The sequence below is a fragment of the Chlorocebus sabaeus genome, chromosome 23 (genome assembly GCF_047675955.1).
Source record: "Chlorocebus sabaeus isolate Y175 chromosome 23, mChlSab1.0.hap1, whole genome shotgun sequence".
Lineage (NCBI taxonomy): Eukaryota > Metazoa > Chordata > Mammalia > Primates > Cercopithecidae > Chlorocebus > Chlorocebus sabaeus.
This window is the reverse complement of record NC_132926.1, coordinates 72,164,510-72,179,184: the sequence shown is the minus strand read 5'-3', so window position 1 is coordinate 72,179,184 and position 14,675 is coordinate 72,164,510. Positions and strand designations below refer to the sequence as shown.

Genomic DNA, 14,675 nt, shown 5'->3' with positions numbered 1-14,675 from the left:
ACATCTCCTTAATACAACAGCCATGACAGCAAACTAGGAACCTGTGATTCCCAAGTGACTTTTCCTGAACTGTATTCCATATTAATAGGATAAGTGGATGTTTGGAAATTAGAGGTCCTGAGAAAAATCCCATATTAATGAAATGTTGAAACATATAGAATTTTGTTTTACCCAGTGTTTCCCAAAGGTACTGTGTTTCATTTTGTTTTGTTTTAAACAAAACAGCTCTATACATCCTGAGAAAACATTTGGGGAGTGATATATTGTAGTCTTTAGTACTCATCCTATGAGAAGGCTTCATGTGTGCCTTTAGGATGCAAACGTTGATTCCTGGCTTTCACTCAGTTTAATTAGGACTCTTTAATACATCTGTGGTTTTAGGTGGTGGAGAACATGACTTTCACTCTGCAGATTCAGGCTGCCTAATGAAGATAGCCCTGTAGACAATAGAAAGCAACTTAGGTTGAGGGTCTTATTGTCATAACTGAACCATATTCATTCATATGGTGTTTTAGTATGGTGAAACCACTTAACACTGTCTAGGAAAACATTTGAATATATTGGGAAATTTAATTGAATTATGGCATGAACTCACATCCATAAGATTTTAGCATTAAAATTATAGATTTGCCATTAAATATATTTAATTAGTAACATTGATCGTGGTCACTTACATCTCTGAAGGAAATATTAATACTCTGCAAAAAAGAAGTTAACTTCTTTTACAGATTTTTTGTTGTTGTTGTTGCATGACAACAAAAATGTTTTTAAGGCATAGATCCAAAGTTGTTTTCTGTGTTAGAAAAAAATAATATAATTGAAAATGTGATTAGCGAGAATTTTCTACATAGTTCTCCAATATGAATTTGCCTATGGATGCCTGGTCAGTAAAGCCTTCAAGAAACATAACTGAGTTAGGGAAAAAAAAAAAAATCTTCAAGCAAGTTCCTTTTTTCCATGAGTAGTGCTTCAGCAGTAGCTGGTGATATACTGAGGATATATTTCAGAATTGGTCTGGAATCAATAGACTTGATTCCTTAGACATAAAAATACAATTTGAATATAGTTAGTAATTTCAGTGACCAAAAAAATTAACAGGGATGAAGACAATTTCATTATTCACATCTGTCAAAAACTCTTGTCCTCCTAGTTCTCTTGAACAAGAACATGAAACTAAACAAAATATCTATTTTAATTCTTGGGGTATAACTTGTATACTAATTGAATTTTCTTGTGAGCTGAATTAGCTCATGTTTTTATTCATTGTTAAAACCCTTGTTAGAACTTTTTCTAAAGTAGCAAGTCATGTTTTTTTGGTAGAATGCCTCAGAGTTATTGGGGTGATCCTACTGGATATTATTATTTGGTGCAATATTCGTAGAAAGTATATGTAGTTTGAGTATGTTTATGTGTTTCAGGTGTGTCCAGAAAGCTTTCAGTTTTAAATGCATTCTTGTCAGTTATATCTTCTGATTAACCATTTTTCTAAGTACTTAGTTCTGGGGGAAAAAAGAGCAGATTTGTCATAGATTCATTATAGGTTTCACTTTGAATGCAAGATGAAGATACTGGTGGTTTGGCCATTATTAATGAAACTGAAAATATTGTATGCAGATTTTTAAATTGTTTCTCAGACTAATAAAATTTTTGGTTTACAGACTTTTTCATTCATTAATGGTTTTGGAGAAGATAATTGGAACTTCTGCATTTTTTCTTATTTTGAAGGACAAACTCACATATGACTCTTACTCTTCTGATACCTTTCTGGAGATGGTTAGTGATTTCATCTATGGTCATCATAAAAATGTGTGATTTCATTGTTCTTGCATTAGCAAAGAGGATGAGAAGCTTAATGAAAAGAGACATTGAAATATAATTTTTTGTACAGTATTCGAAAGAATTTTTATCGCTTAATATAAATTACCTGTATGTTCATCTTTTCTATAAATATTTCAAACTATGTGAAATATATGGGGTTTTAGAACACTATTAAGATGTTAGTAAGGCAACTGGGCATTATAATTAGTTGTTTTGCTTGGCTTTAATTAGAAACCCCTTGATATTTAAATTTTTATAAGTCCTTAATCTGTTCTTGCTAAACTTGAATTTGAATGGTCTTCTGGTTTCAGGATGAGTCCGTGAAGTGTTAAGTAAAACTTAAAAATTGCTGTTCATTTTTATAGGATTTGAAGCAAAAATCACAAGATTCTCTGCCACAAAAAAATATAATAAGGCTGAGTGCGGAGCCAAGGTAAATTCATAATTTCTTACAAATGTTTACCACTTTCTGGCTTAATAGTTTTAGGTTTTATGGTTCTGGTTTTTAGTTAGCATGTATTTTGAGGCAATCAATTTATTAATTAAAAAACTCCTAAAAAATGGATTTTCTTTCATGACTGTGTTATGCTCAGGTTAATAGCTAACATAGTGATTAGTACATTGACTGCTGAATAAACTATTATAACAATATTTCTCACAGATATAAGGTATAGCATGATAAATATGTAGCTTATAAAACATTTTCTTATCTCTGTAAAATTAATTTCAGATTATATATTTTTTTGATTAACCTTTCATTTAACGACCTTGTCTTCATTAATCCCTGATGATATTTTTAAATGAAAGAAGAAACTTTATTATTATTAGAAGATCAAGGTTTCTACTGTAAATTGTTCATTAGATAACTATCATTTTGCTTGTGAAACAGCCTTGTTTTAGCACTATTGATTTATGCTGAAGTAAATGGGAAGGGTTTTCAGTGACCTTAAACCAGGGCATTTAATTGGTGGCTACCTAATAATTATAAAGAAATGTGTTATGTTTTATTGATATTTCTTTAAACAGCAAGTTATCTGTTTTTAATAACCAAATATTTGTTGGTCGTTTCCCAGTTGACCCAGGCACATAGTGGTTATTTTTTGTAATATAACCTTTAACTGTCAGAATTGAGATATTTAGTACCCCCCTTACCAATTATAGGATAAAAAAAAAATTTCAAAGAGTAATTCATTATTTCAACTAAATGTATTTTATTAAAATTATTTAAAAATGAATGAAAGTATAGAGAATTTATAGTTGCTAGTAAAGTTGAGACTTTTTGTTAAGCATAGACTAAAACCTTAGTTGTCTAAATTTCTTTAGTTAGTAGAGACCTAAGATATGTACAGCTTATTCCTTAGAATGAGATAATAAGTTTTTTTATTTTAGTAATACTAATGTTCTCTGTAACACGGCACAAGCCGTAGGAGCTTTCAGATTGCCAGGTCGTAGTTAGGATGAAAGGATAATGACACTGAAAGAAATATTACTTATAAAATTACAAAATGTTTTCTTTGTCTTAAAATAAGTTATGTTATGATGCATTTGTGGTTATATGCCTGTTCCTTAAATATTGTGTTCCTAGTAATCTCTGGCATTAGTAAATCTATTTGGCTTTCGGCATAGTTCTCTCATCTATTAACTTTTCTTTCTTTTTATATCTTGGTGGGGGAACATCTTCGTTTTTGCTGGTTATAAAACTAATATATGCTGCTGTAAGTGATTTGTGCCCCATCTCTGGGTGCTTTTATGGTGGGTGGGGTGAGACAGGAACAGGGTGAGGCTGGAACTCTAATATAATAGGTCAGAGGAAAAGATGTTCCCTTTAGTTTCTCTCCTTCCTTTACTGTCTTTGCCTTAGCAAGTAGTAATTAATAATTTTGCCTTTCTAATGCCAGATAAGAAAGTTAGGAAATACAGTATATTAATGAAAGAGAAAAATATTTTTAAGCTTTCATATTGAGGAGTTTTAACTACAGGTAAACATAAATGGAATTTTGGGGGCTATTAGTAAAATGATTGTTTTTTGATGTTTCTTTTTAAATAGTTTTTATTTAAATAGTATAGTGTTTATCTTCCTATTACTTCTTTACAATTCTTTTTTATCAAATATTGACTTTCCTATTTCTGTAGGTAGGTAAATTAGGAATAATTCTGATTGGCAGATTCTTATTTATTTTTATGCTTATTATCCAATTTGTAGGTTAGGGCTTCTTAGATTTTAGGTTTTAAAATCTGTATTTTACTTGTTAGCTGCAAATTATTTTAGTTACTGATCTCTCAGTAAAAATGGATGAATAATGAAGGAATGATAGTGGCCTTTAAAATGGAAGAATTTGGTAGTTTTATTTAGCAGGCACTGAAAGTAAAGTAATTGCCCTTTTCAGTTTTTAAATTGGAAGTTTTAGAGGTGTGGCTATGAGTCTTTGTCATATTCTTCATGAGTCTTCTTTAATGTTCTAAGGGTTGGCTTTGTTTTAGTTATAGACTTAGTTCCTATTTGAGTAACAAACTATCTAAATAAAGCATGCATTCTCAATGGGGGAGATACTCTTTCCAAGATAGTGAAAATTGGTTTTTTGGGGATTCGAAGAAAATCTTATTCTTTTTAATATATAAAGCATATATAAAAATATATAAATATATACAGTACATAACAGGTAAACAGTTTGTGTGTGGCATTAAAATGGTATGTGGGTGATTAGTAAATGTCTAAAAAGAGTCATTAGGGAGGTGATAATGTAAAAAAGATTGAGAAATACTAACTTAAACCCATAGAATATAAATAATACATGTAAATTTGATCATGCTGTTGGCAATATTAGTTATAGCAATAAACCTAACATAACTTACTTTCTGAATATTTAAAAAGTAGTCCATGATCTGTTTAAAGTGACATTAGTACATGTTGATATGCCTAATTTAGTTTACACAGTTATATGAGCTATATCATGTATGGATTCATAGTTTTTGTATAGAAAACAGGTACTTCAGAATGTCAACTTAAGGTATTCTTAAAAAGTACTTAATTCCAGAAAAGCCCTCCCATAACCCATTGCCATTGGCTCATTTAATGGTTCTCCCTGGATGACCTTCCAGCACCAATAATTTAATTTCTTCTGATTTTTCTCCATACATGCTTTCCTTTTGGATGCCAGTCTTGATTAAGAGTATTATTATCTTTTTAGTTATCTAGGTTCTGAAACCCCAGAACCTACTTTGACCTCTACCTTCTATTATTCCTTAAATTTTATCAGTTGGAGAGTTTTTTCTTCTCATCTGTGAAATGCATCTTCCTTTTTTCTGTCACTTTTTAGTTCTAAGCCATACTTCATGCTTGAATTACTTCAACACTTTCTTACGTTTTTGTCTTCAATTTCTCTGTGCCCCTAATTTATTACATGAAGTTATCAGAGGAATCTAGCCAAAAACAGAGCTCTGAGAAAGTCACTTCTAAATTCAACATTCTCTAGGTACTTCTTACCTACTGAGGAAAGTCTGACCTGATGGTCAGATGTTTTAGTAGACTATTGCCTAACAAACTACTCTGAAACTTAATGTCTTAAATACAATGTATTATATTTCCCATGTTTCTGTAGAGAACTGCTGGGCAGTTCTTGCTTGGGGTCTCTCATACCATTGCAGGTAATTAGAGATTGGGAATAGAGTTCCCCAAAGATTTGACTGGGCTCAGTGTGCAAGAGGGCTCACTCACATTACTGAAAGTTAATGCTCCCTGTTGACTGAGGGTTCAGTTGGAGCTGTTAGCTGCCAATGCCTACACATGGCCTTTCCATATGACTTGGGCTTCTCTAACCATAGTGGCTGATTCTAAGAGGGAGTATCTTAAGATTAAAAGTCTCAAAAGTGAGTTTTCTGGGCAGAAACAGCAAGACTTCTTAAGACCTAGCTTTGGAAGTCCTAGAAGGCCATTTTCATTACATTCTGTTGGTCAAGGAAGGTTAGCCAAGATTCAAGGGGAGGGAATTACTCTCCATTTCTTGATGTGAGGAGCATGTATAGAAAGCAAAGGGAATGATGGTAGTCATCTTTGGAGAGTAGCTGTGACAGTTCACCTATAGGCTACCTCAGTTCATATACCTTTCATGTACAGAGTAACCTCACCCACCTCCCAATATGCCCAATGCTTCATCCCATTACACTGTTAGCCCCAAATTTCTACCTGGATCAGGCCAAAATGGGTCACTCATGGCTGGCAGTTAATGCTGGCTTGTTTCTTCCAGTATAATTATTTAAAGTTAATCACACTAGATTGTAAACTCCTTGAGAGTAGGAATTATTTCTTTATTTCTAGCATCATGCCTGTGGTATTATATGCAACGTAGTAAGAATAATACAGATTCATTGAAATATATTTAAATATTGACTGAAGAGAATATTAATCTTCAGACATACCAGATATACACAGAACATGGTTCACATTCTATGTGAAAATGTGGTATCCTGGTATATGTTCTCCCTAAGTATTTCTTTGGTCTCATATTTGGAGGTTGGGTGCCAGAGTGCTTCCAAGTAAACTTTTAAGTACTACTACAAATAAAGATAAACACTAATTCGATAAAGCTGGGAATTTGTATAACTGTCCTTTTAAGATTTTAGTTTTATACCATGAGACCTGAGAAATTTCAGATTGCATCTCAGCATCATTGCATTCTTACAGCGTTAACTTCATTGAGATTGGATTTTGGGTGGCTATTCAGAATGGACGGATATAAAAGATAGTTCCAAATAGCTGATTGAATTGGCTTTATCAGATTGGTTTTCATATGTAAGACTTATTGTTATTATCAACATAGCCTGATTCTTCATTTTGTATTTTTAATACTATTATTGTAAACAATTCTTCTGGCAGTAATTATCTGTTAGTTTAATGGGATTCAAGGCTTTAGGTGAGTTTTTTTTTCTTTTATTATCAACTTATTTTTATCCAAATAAGAATGTGTCTTAGAAAATATCTAATATCTCTAACCAGTTGTTTACACATAAGTTTTAAATGAAGAGGCCAAGCTCACAACCTTATTTTTATTGTTTGGAAATGGAATTTCTAGGAAAATAGAATTCTAACCACTCAGATTATGGCAGCATTATTTGATAGAGGCATTTGGAGCTTAAGGGCAGAAGTGAGATTCCATGACTTGAAAAGGCAGCTCTAGTCTGAGAAGTGAGTCTGGTGAAAGAGCTGTCAGTGTACAGAGGGAGCGTACTTTGTGCTCAACTGTGGAGGAGATGGAAGAGTGTTAACCACGATAATTAGTCCAGGAACTGTCCTTAATAGCTCATGGATTATGATGGTTTAAGCTTAAATTTTGACATGTACTAGAAAACTAGTATATAGAAATGTCTTTCTATTAGTTAACAGAAAAATGAGTGTAAAATGTCAGATTAAAGGTTTTCTTTCTTGAAAATGGTTGGCTATATTTTTTAATTATCCTAAAATAATTCAAGTCAATAATAGAATATAGGATTTGACATCCTGGACCCTCTCCAGCTTCTATTATTTTGAGAAAAGCTGAGATATCTTTACCTTTTAAATAAAGCTGCTTTGAACTTTTCTTTTAATGAGGGAATTGGTAACTGATGGTCCTAGAGGCTTTTAAACACATAAAAACTAAGCTATTCTGTATTCCAGTCTAGTTTAGGTATATCTGGGCATTAATAGCACAGTGTATTTATGAATTTTATTGGATCTGAAGGATGACTTTATAAACTCTCCTCTAGGATGCTTTTCTATTTAAATATAAAATTGCTTGTAAAAGATATTTGTATGTTTTCACCTATGTTCTGCCTCTGTTATGTGTTAACTTTGATTTTTTCAAGGTATAGGTTGGCTAGTTCCCTGATTATCCAGAAGCACTTTTCATCTTGTCTGTAGTCTGCTGGGGTGTTTTCAGAAAGGATGCTTTATCCAGAAGACTGAATAGAATATATTGTATTATGTAAATAACCAAAAGTTTCTTAAGGAATTCAAGGTACCTGCAAGATGCTACATAAGTTAATTTTATGTTGAAAATTGTTTGCATTGACTAGTGGTTGGTACTAGTGTTGGAGCAGTCAGGGCTCAGTAGCAATACAAAATAATCTTATTTGGTGTTTGCCTTTCTAATTCAATCATCACGGGATTACATTTTGCCTAATTTTTCAAGAAAATACAAAGGTCTCTTGGGTAGGAAATGAGGAGAAAAGGCTCCACCTTTGTTCCAGTTCCCTCCACTCTTAGCATTTCTATTTATTTTATGACATCGGGAATGATGAGTATTAATTCCTGAGATACTGTTTCAACTTCACATTGACTGAAATGAAATAACATCTGTTATATTAAAAAAATAGTTGACACTTCCAATTTACATGATGGCTGACTAGAGACCATGAGACTGACTCTCAGTTTCCCATTAAAGCTCATATGAAAATGTAGAAGATGATGAACAATTACAGGAATACCAAAACCTTGGCTTGACAGTCAATGTATTGCCACAATCTCAGATGTCCACGAACTACAAAGCTGATAGAACTGGTCTGAAAAATGCAATTACTTGCTGATTAATGATAAGCAGTTTGAAATAAAAGCAACCTGCATGTCTTTTAAAGCAAGTATGGAGAATGATTCCTTTTCCTTTTCATAATGTCTATCCCCAAGGCTTTGAAATTCTGGGATTATATTAACTAGAAAGTGAACAAATATTTTTCTATTGGAAGAGTGCTACTTTTGAGGCTATTAGCAAGTTATGTAGCTTTTGTTTTGTTTTTCTTATTCCTCCCTGACTGAGGTCTCTGTTGACCAATCTTCATTTAATTGACCAACTAGATCAACTGATTCTTTTCAATCCTTTTCAGTGCCCATGGCAATGTGGCCTTGTAGCTAACAGGCTGTTAGCTAGCAGGCCAATGCACTTCCCTCCCTCCAGTCTTTCAGTTGTGTGATTATCATGAATCAGTTATTTATTCCTAAACAAGTTTTTCTTGTTATTTTTTTCTCATAAACCATTTTATTATGCTGATGAATTATGTAAAAACCCTTTTTTATGAAGTTGAGGACTTTGGAAGTATTCAGCAAAGGTGAGTCACCGACAAATATTGGTGAGATGACTGCAAAAGATTTGGGAAGAAATCATAAAAATATAGAAGCAGCCTGCATTCAGATTTTCTTAATATTTTTGAGTTTAAGTTCTTGCTATACTTTAGAGAAACCTAAACTTGGGACCACCGAAGATTATCACATGTTTGGTTATGCAGAGAATATGACAACTCCAATTACTGGTTCCATAGTCAAAGCAAAGGATTTGTATATTTTGAATATGATACACATATATATTACATGGTAAAGTAAAATATTAAGAATAACACATATATATCATAATGATTTTCTACTTTAACTTTTATTTTCAGGTCAACTTTAACTCTTTCTGTTAATAGATCTATTGCCAGCCTTGATCACATTGATGAAAGGGCTTCCACTGTGTCCATATTTTGCAATCAGTTTGGAGACTAAATCAACCAGAAATAAATAAGCAGGAACAAGGGAACTTAGGATAGATCATTGAGTTAGGAAGGTCTGCTCAAGGAAATTGCTGTTGGTGGTGGCATGGGCCAGAAGAATACTGTGATATTCTTTGTTGAAGAAAGAAGCCTTCCCTTTGTTCAGAATCAGAGCCGGTATAGAAGACTAAATACCAATCAGGCACAGCCACCTTGGATATTAACCTTATGGAAACTTGCAGTCAGGCTGGATCTATGCATGCGAGCCTATTATTCACTCTTTTTCTCCATCACCGAATCCTCTTTACATCCTTCATGGCATTATTAACAAACTGGCCATGTCATTTATTCCTTATTGTCTGCCTCCCTTGCTAGAATAGCAGCTCGATGAGGGCAGAGATTTTGTTTGCTTTTGCATCCCCTGACAAATACCTGGCACAAACTGGGTGTTCAACAAATATTTGTCAAATAAACTAACTCTACGTAAGAGAAGGACTTCAGCTAGTATCAAAATAAAAAGGACCAAGGGTAGTTTTAGTAAACACAGAGTCTAGGTGAATGTCTACTTCTTTGAGGATAAGTGATTGAAAGGTTATCATAGGAGAGCTGTGAAAAAGCTGTACAGACTGATTAAAAAGGGTGCAGCATGATGACTCAGAAGAGTATCTTACTTATTAAAATGATTTATTACATAGATATAGATGAAAATGTTTTTTAAAAAGAGGACCTGGAATTCTCAAAAAGTTTTGAGTTATAATCTCTGAGGAATATGAAACAAGGTGAAACACTGAAACAAAAAGATGACAAAGAAATGAAAATGAAAATATTTGAAAGAGGGGAAGAGTGAGATAAGGAGAGATTGTTGGAGGGGCAATAACAGACCATCTTCACTAGTGATGCTGAAGAGTAAAGCTGATACTGAAAGAGGGTATAGATGTGGAAAAAAAAGTCCATGAGATACTTTTTTAAGAATGTAGACAAAAGGAAGACAAATGCCAACAATGAGAAGAAAGATGATGATAGGTATGGAGGACAAGATTCCAACAAAAGAATTAAAAAACTTTAGAAAAAAATTACAGCAGAGGCAATGATCAAAGCTATAATTGATGAAAAGTTTTCTGAGCTGAAAAGGCCTCCCTTTATAGATGAAGAGGGATGAGTGCTGGGTAATAAAAATGAAAAAAGAGTCACCCCGAGTACACCATGGTAACTTAGTTCAATTAAAAGGAAAAAGGACATATTAAAAAAGTGCCCAGGCAGAAAGATGATATTGTATAGTATAGAACAAATGCTAGACTGACTTAGGAAGACTATAAAGTTTTGAAATAATTTTATACTCACAGTTTTCTCTCATATGTGAAGGTAGTAGAGAGACATTTTCAGATATGAAAACACTTACAAAACATACCACAGGCACACTTCCCATATTTTAAAAAAAATTTTAAAAATTTCTTGATGAGTCAATTCAGCTGACTGATAGATGAATTAGAATTAACAATTAAAAATAAAGAATTAAAAAGGCATTGAAAGCAGTTAGACATAGTGAAATCTAGATCATTATTGTCAATTTTATTGTCATACTAAAGGTAGAAATGTCCATTTAGTTTTGGTAGAATTTAACAGCACCGTGGATCTGTGGCTTCAGGTTATGTTAATGCCTGAAAGAGGTGGAGAGGCAGGAGCATATAAGAGATCCTAAATAATAGTTTTTCATCAAGAAGAGAAAAAATACCAACTTCTGGTGAGAGTGATATTTCCTATTCCATTGCCTTCACTTACTATCAGTGTACTGTTAACTTTTCAAATATCTGTCTCTGCTGAGACAAGTCTTCTAAGTTCTAGACCCACAGGCCAAGTGGACAGCTCTCTTGGGATGGCCCATTAGCAGCTCCATTTCACCGTGTTTAAAATGGAACTCCTCTTCCCTGCTTGAACCTGTTATGTGATCCCAAGCTCTTTCAATTTTAGAGTGACCAGATATGACAGTTTTTTCACTATTGGCCTCTTTCACTCCCAAAAGTGCATTAGTTTGCACAATAAATTATGGGGCTACCCTGATCATCTTCATCTTTTTACTTTCAACTAGTATCCAAACACATGGTAGACCTGTTCATTCTGTGTTTTTTTTTTTTTTGGACAGAGTCTTGCTCTGTCGCCCAGGCTGGAGTGCAGTGGCACTATCTCAGCTCACTGCAAGCTCTGCCTCCCAGGTTCATGCCATTCTCCTGCCTCAGCCTCCCAAGTAGCTGGGACTAGAGGTGCCCGCCACCATGCCTGGCTAATTTTTTTTTTTTTTTTTTTTTTTTTAAGTAGAGACTAGGTTTCACCGTGTTAGCCAGCGTGGTCTCGATCTCCTGACCTCGTGATCCACCCACCTCAGCCTCCCAAAGTGCTGGGATTACAGGTGTGAGCCACCGTGCCCAGCCTCATTCTATTTTTCAAATGTGTGTCAAATTTGTCCACTTCTCTTCATCTTCAGTGCTACTACCCTGCTTCAGACTGCTATTATCCCTCCCCTGGGTGACAGGTAATAACCCTGTGACAGATGTGCCTGCCTCACACATTTGTTGGAGGGGTTAAATATGGTTATGTGTATGAACTTCATAGTATGGGACCTAGTGCTTAGCAGGCACTTAACTAATATTAGCAATGATGTTGTAACTTAGCTCAAAACCCTTCTTTTTTCCTAAGGATAAACTCTAGACTCTTTAACGTGGCTTGTGTGCCTGCATTTTTATCTCTCTCGCATCATCTCTTGCATTACCTCAGTCTGCACTATGTGCTCCAGCCCTACAATGACTCTCTTCAGAGCACAATAATTCAGAAAACTATCAATTCTTGGACACTCCATTTTTTGTTGTATTACCTCTACATCTTTACTGCCTGGGGGTAAAAAAAAACGAGGTCGGGCGCAGTGACTCACGCCTGTAATCCCAGCACTTTGGGAGGCCGAGGTGGGCAGATCACCTGAGGTCAGGAGTTTGAGACCAGCCTGACCAACATGGAGAAACCCCATCTCTACTAAAAATACAAAATTAGTCGGGCATGGTGGCGCATGCCTGTAATCCCAGCTACTTGGGAGGCTGAGGCAGGAGAATCACTTGAACCCATGAGGTGGAGGTTGTGGTGAGCCAAGATCACACCATTGCACTCCAGCCTGGGCAATAAGATCAAAACTCCATCTCAAAAACAAAAAACAAAAAAAGCAAAAAAAAAAAAAAAAAAAAAAAAAACCACACACACAAAAAAGCAAAGGAACCAAACCACAACAAAAAATCTCCAATCTTGGCCAGGTGTGGTGACTCAACGCTTATAATCCCAGCACTTTGGGAGGCTGAGGTGGGTGGCTCCCCTGAGGTCGGGAGTTTGAGACCAGCTTGGCCAACATGGCGAAAACCCATCTCTACAGAAAATACAAAAATTAGCCGAGTGTGGTAGCATGCACCTCTAATCCCAGCTACTTGGGAGACTGAGGAAGAGAATCGCTTGAACAGGGAGGCGGAGGTTACAGTGAGTCAAGATGGCACCAGTACACCAGCCAGGGCAACAGAATGAGGCTCTGTCTCCAAAAAAAAAAACCACCTTGGACTTCACCTCCAGATGCACCCGAGTGTGCACACACAGACATGCACGTGCACACACAGACATGCACATGCACACATATACCATTTGCCTGATACATTTCTGATTGTCTTTTTGGACTCAGCTTAGATGTTACATCCTCTGGAAACTTCGTTGAGATCCTTGAAGCTAGGTGGTGGTCTCATATGCCTCCATGGGACTGTATGTTTACCCAGTAACTGCCTGCATAATAGTCCTCTGAAGAGACTTACTATAAACCTCTTGCAGGTATGGGTTGGTCTTGTTCATCATTCCAAAATGGTGCCTATCAAATCTTTAAGGAAAGTGACCTACTGCCAGTAGCATTTGAGCTAGGAATTGCACTGGAGGGAATCTGTCATGTACAAATAATCATATATAAAGGTGGAGAGAACTTTGGACAAGGACATGCGTTTCAGCTTTGTTTATCATGTGAACAAATATTTTAAAAGACTTAAATGTTTATCAGTAATAATGAATTGGTCAAATATTCTACATTTGTGAGTTATATAGAAAGATTTTTTGAAGATGCCTAAATTAGCATTTCTTTTTGTAATAAAGAGAACATAGGGCTGGTAAATTCTGAGATTTTAGCTTAAGTTTTTATGAAATCTGTGTTTTCAAGTTTTTTGGAGAAAATGAAGATGAGTTGTTTGAAGTTATGAATGGTTGAGTGAAATATGGAAGAAGTGCTTGGTACATAGGAGTTATTTGCTAAACTAATAACTAAAAATTGGAGGTGGAGAGGGTGAAAATTCTGAGAAAAAGTCATGTAATCATTAGGCAATTAAATAATTTATCCATAGTGATTAACCCTTATGGGAAAAGTTTTGATTTAGAATCATCTTGCATTAATCGTTTTCTTCTTTAAAGGTGAAGTTTTTTGTACTTGTTGGCTTTCCTTTGTTACCCAATATGACTTCTTACATGTATAGTGTTTGATTTTGTATTGCACTGAACTGCATACAACAGAAACCTTATTACAATGGCTTCTGAAGAAAGCCTTTTATTATTATTATGGACAAGTTTCAAGGTAGGTAGTCTAGGGCTCATGATACGTTCCATGGTGTCATCAAAGGTCCAGGCAGCTTTTACCTGTTAGCTCTGCCACTGTTAGCCTGTGGCTCTTGTTCTTGTAAACTCAGGATTGTTCCTGCTTCTACATACATTATATCTGTGTTTCATCCAGAAAGAGGGATGAGCAAAGGATGAAGGTCATGGCAGTTGGGATAAACTGAGGACTCAGTAACTTTCTCAGAATTTCCACATACTGGAATTCTAATTACATGTCATTGTTCAGAACTAGGCCACATGTCTGCATCTAGCATGGTGAAACAGTTTTTTTTTGTTGTTCATTTTGATTTTGTTTTTTAAGCTATGACTGTTGCCATCCTAAATAAAATTGGCTTTTTATCAGTAAAGGAGAAAGTGATAATGGTTATTGGGTAGGAAGGAGCAGCATCTGCAAATTAGATTCATTAACTGGATCAAAGAGCAGCTACCAGATTTTCTATCAGCTACTCTTCCTTGGTCACTTCAGCTCAGGGACTGGAGTTGTGTTCTGAACACTCTAGGAACAGGTCTATACTGAATAAATCAGTAATGGTGGTTAGAAATTTCTTTAAAACGTGTTCTCAAGACTTAGCAGTTAGGTAGGAAAATCATAGCAAACACAATGAAACTGAAAAATTTTCTGCATATTCTAAAACCAAAACATAATTAGATACTGCAAAATTAAAAATTTTTAAAGAGATAAAGAAAAA

The 14,675-nt window shown here is 34.8% G+C and overlaps 1 protein-coding gene across 1 annotated transcript in view; it reads left to right on the top strand.

Annotated features, from left to right (window-relative positions):
* Positions 1–14,675, top strand: part of MAN2A1 (mannosidase alpha class 2A member 1) — a 172,199-nt gene that overhangs the window by 92,675 nt on the left and 64,849 nt on the right. The window contains exons 11-12 of the mRNA XM_008014107.3: positions 1,659–1,773; positions 2,184–2,251. Of these exons, the coding sequence (XP_008012298.2) occupies positions 1,659–1,773; positions 2,184–2,251 (183 nt within the window). The remainder of the gene's footprint in view (positions 1–1,658; positions 1,774–2,183; positions 2,252–14,675) is intronic.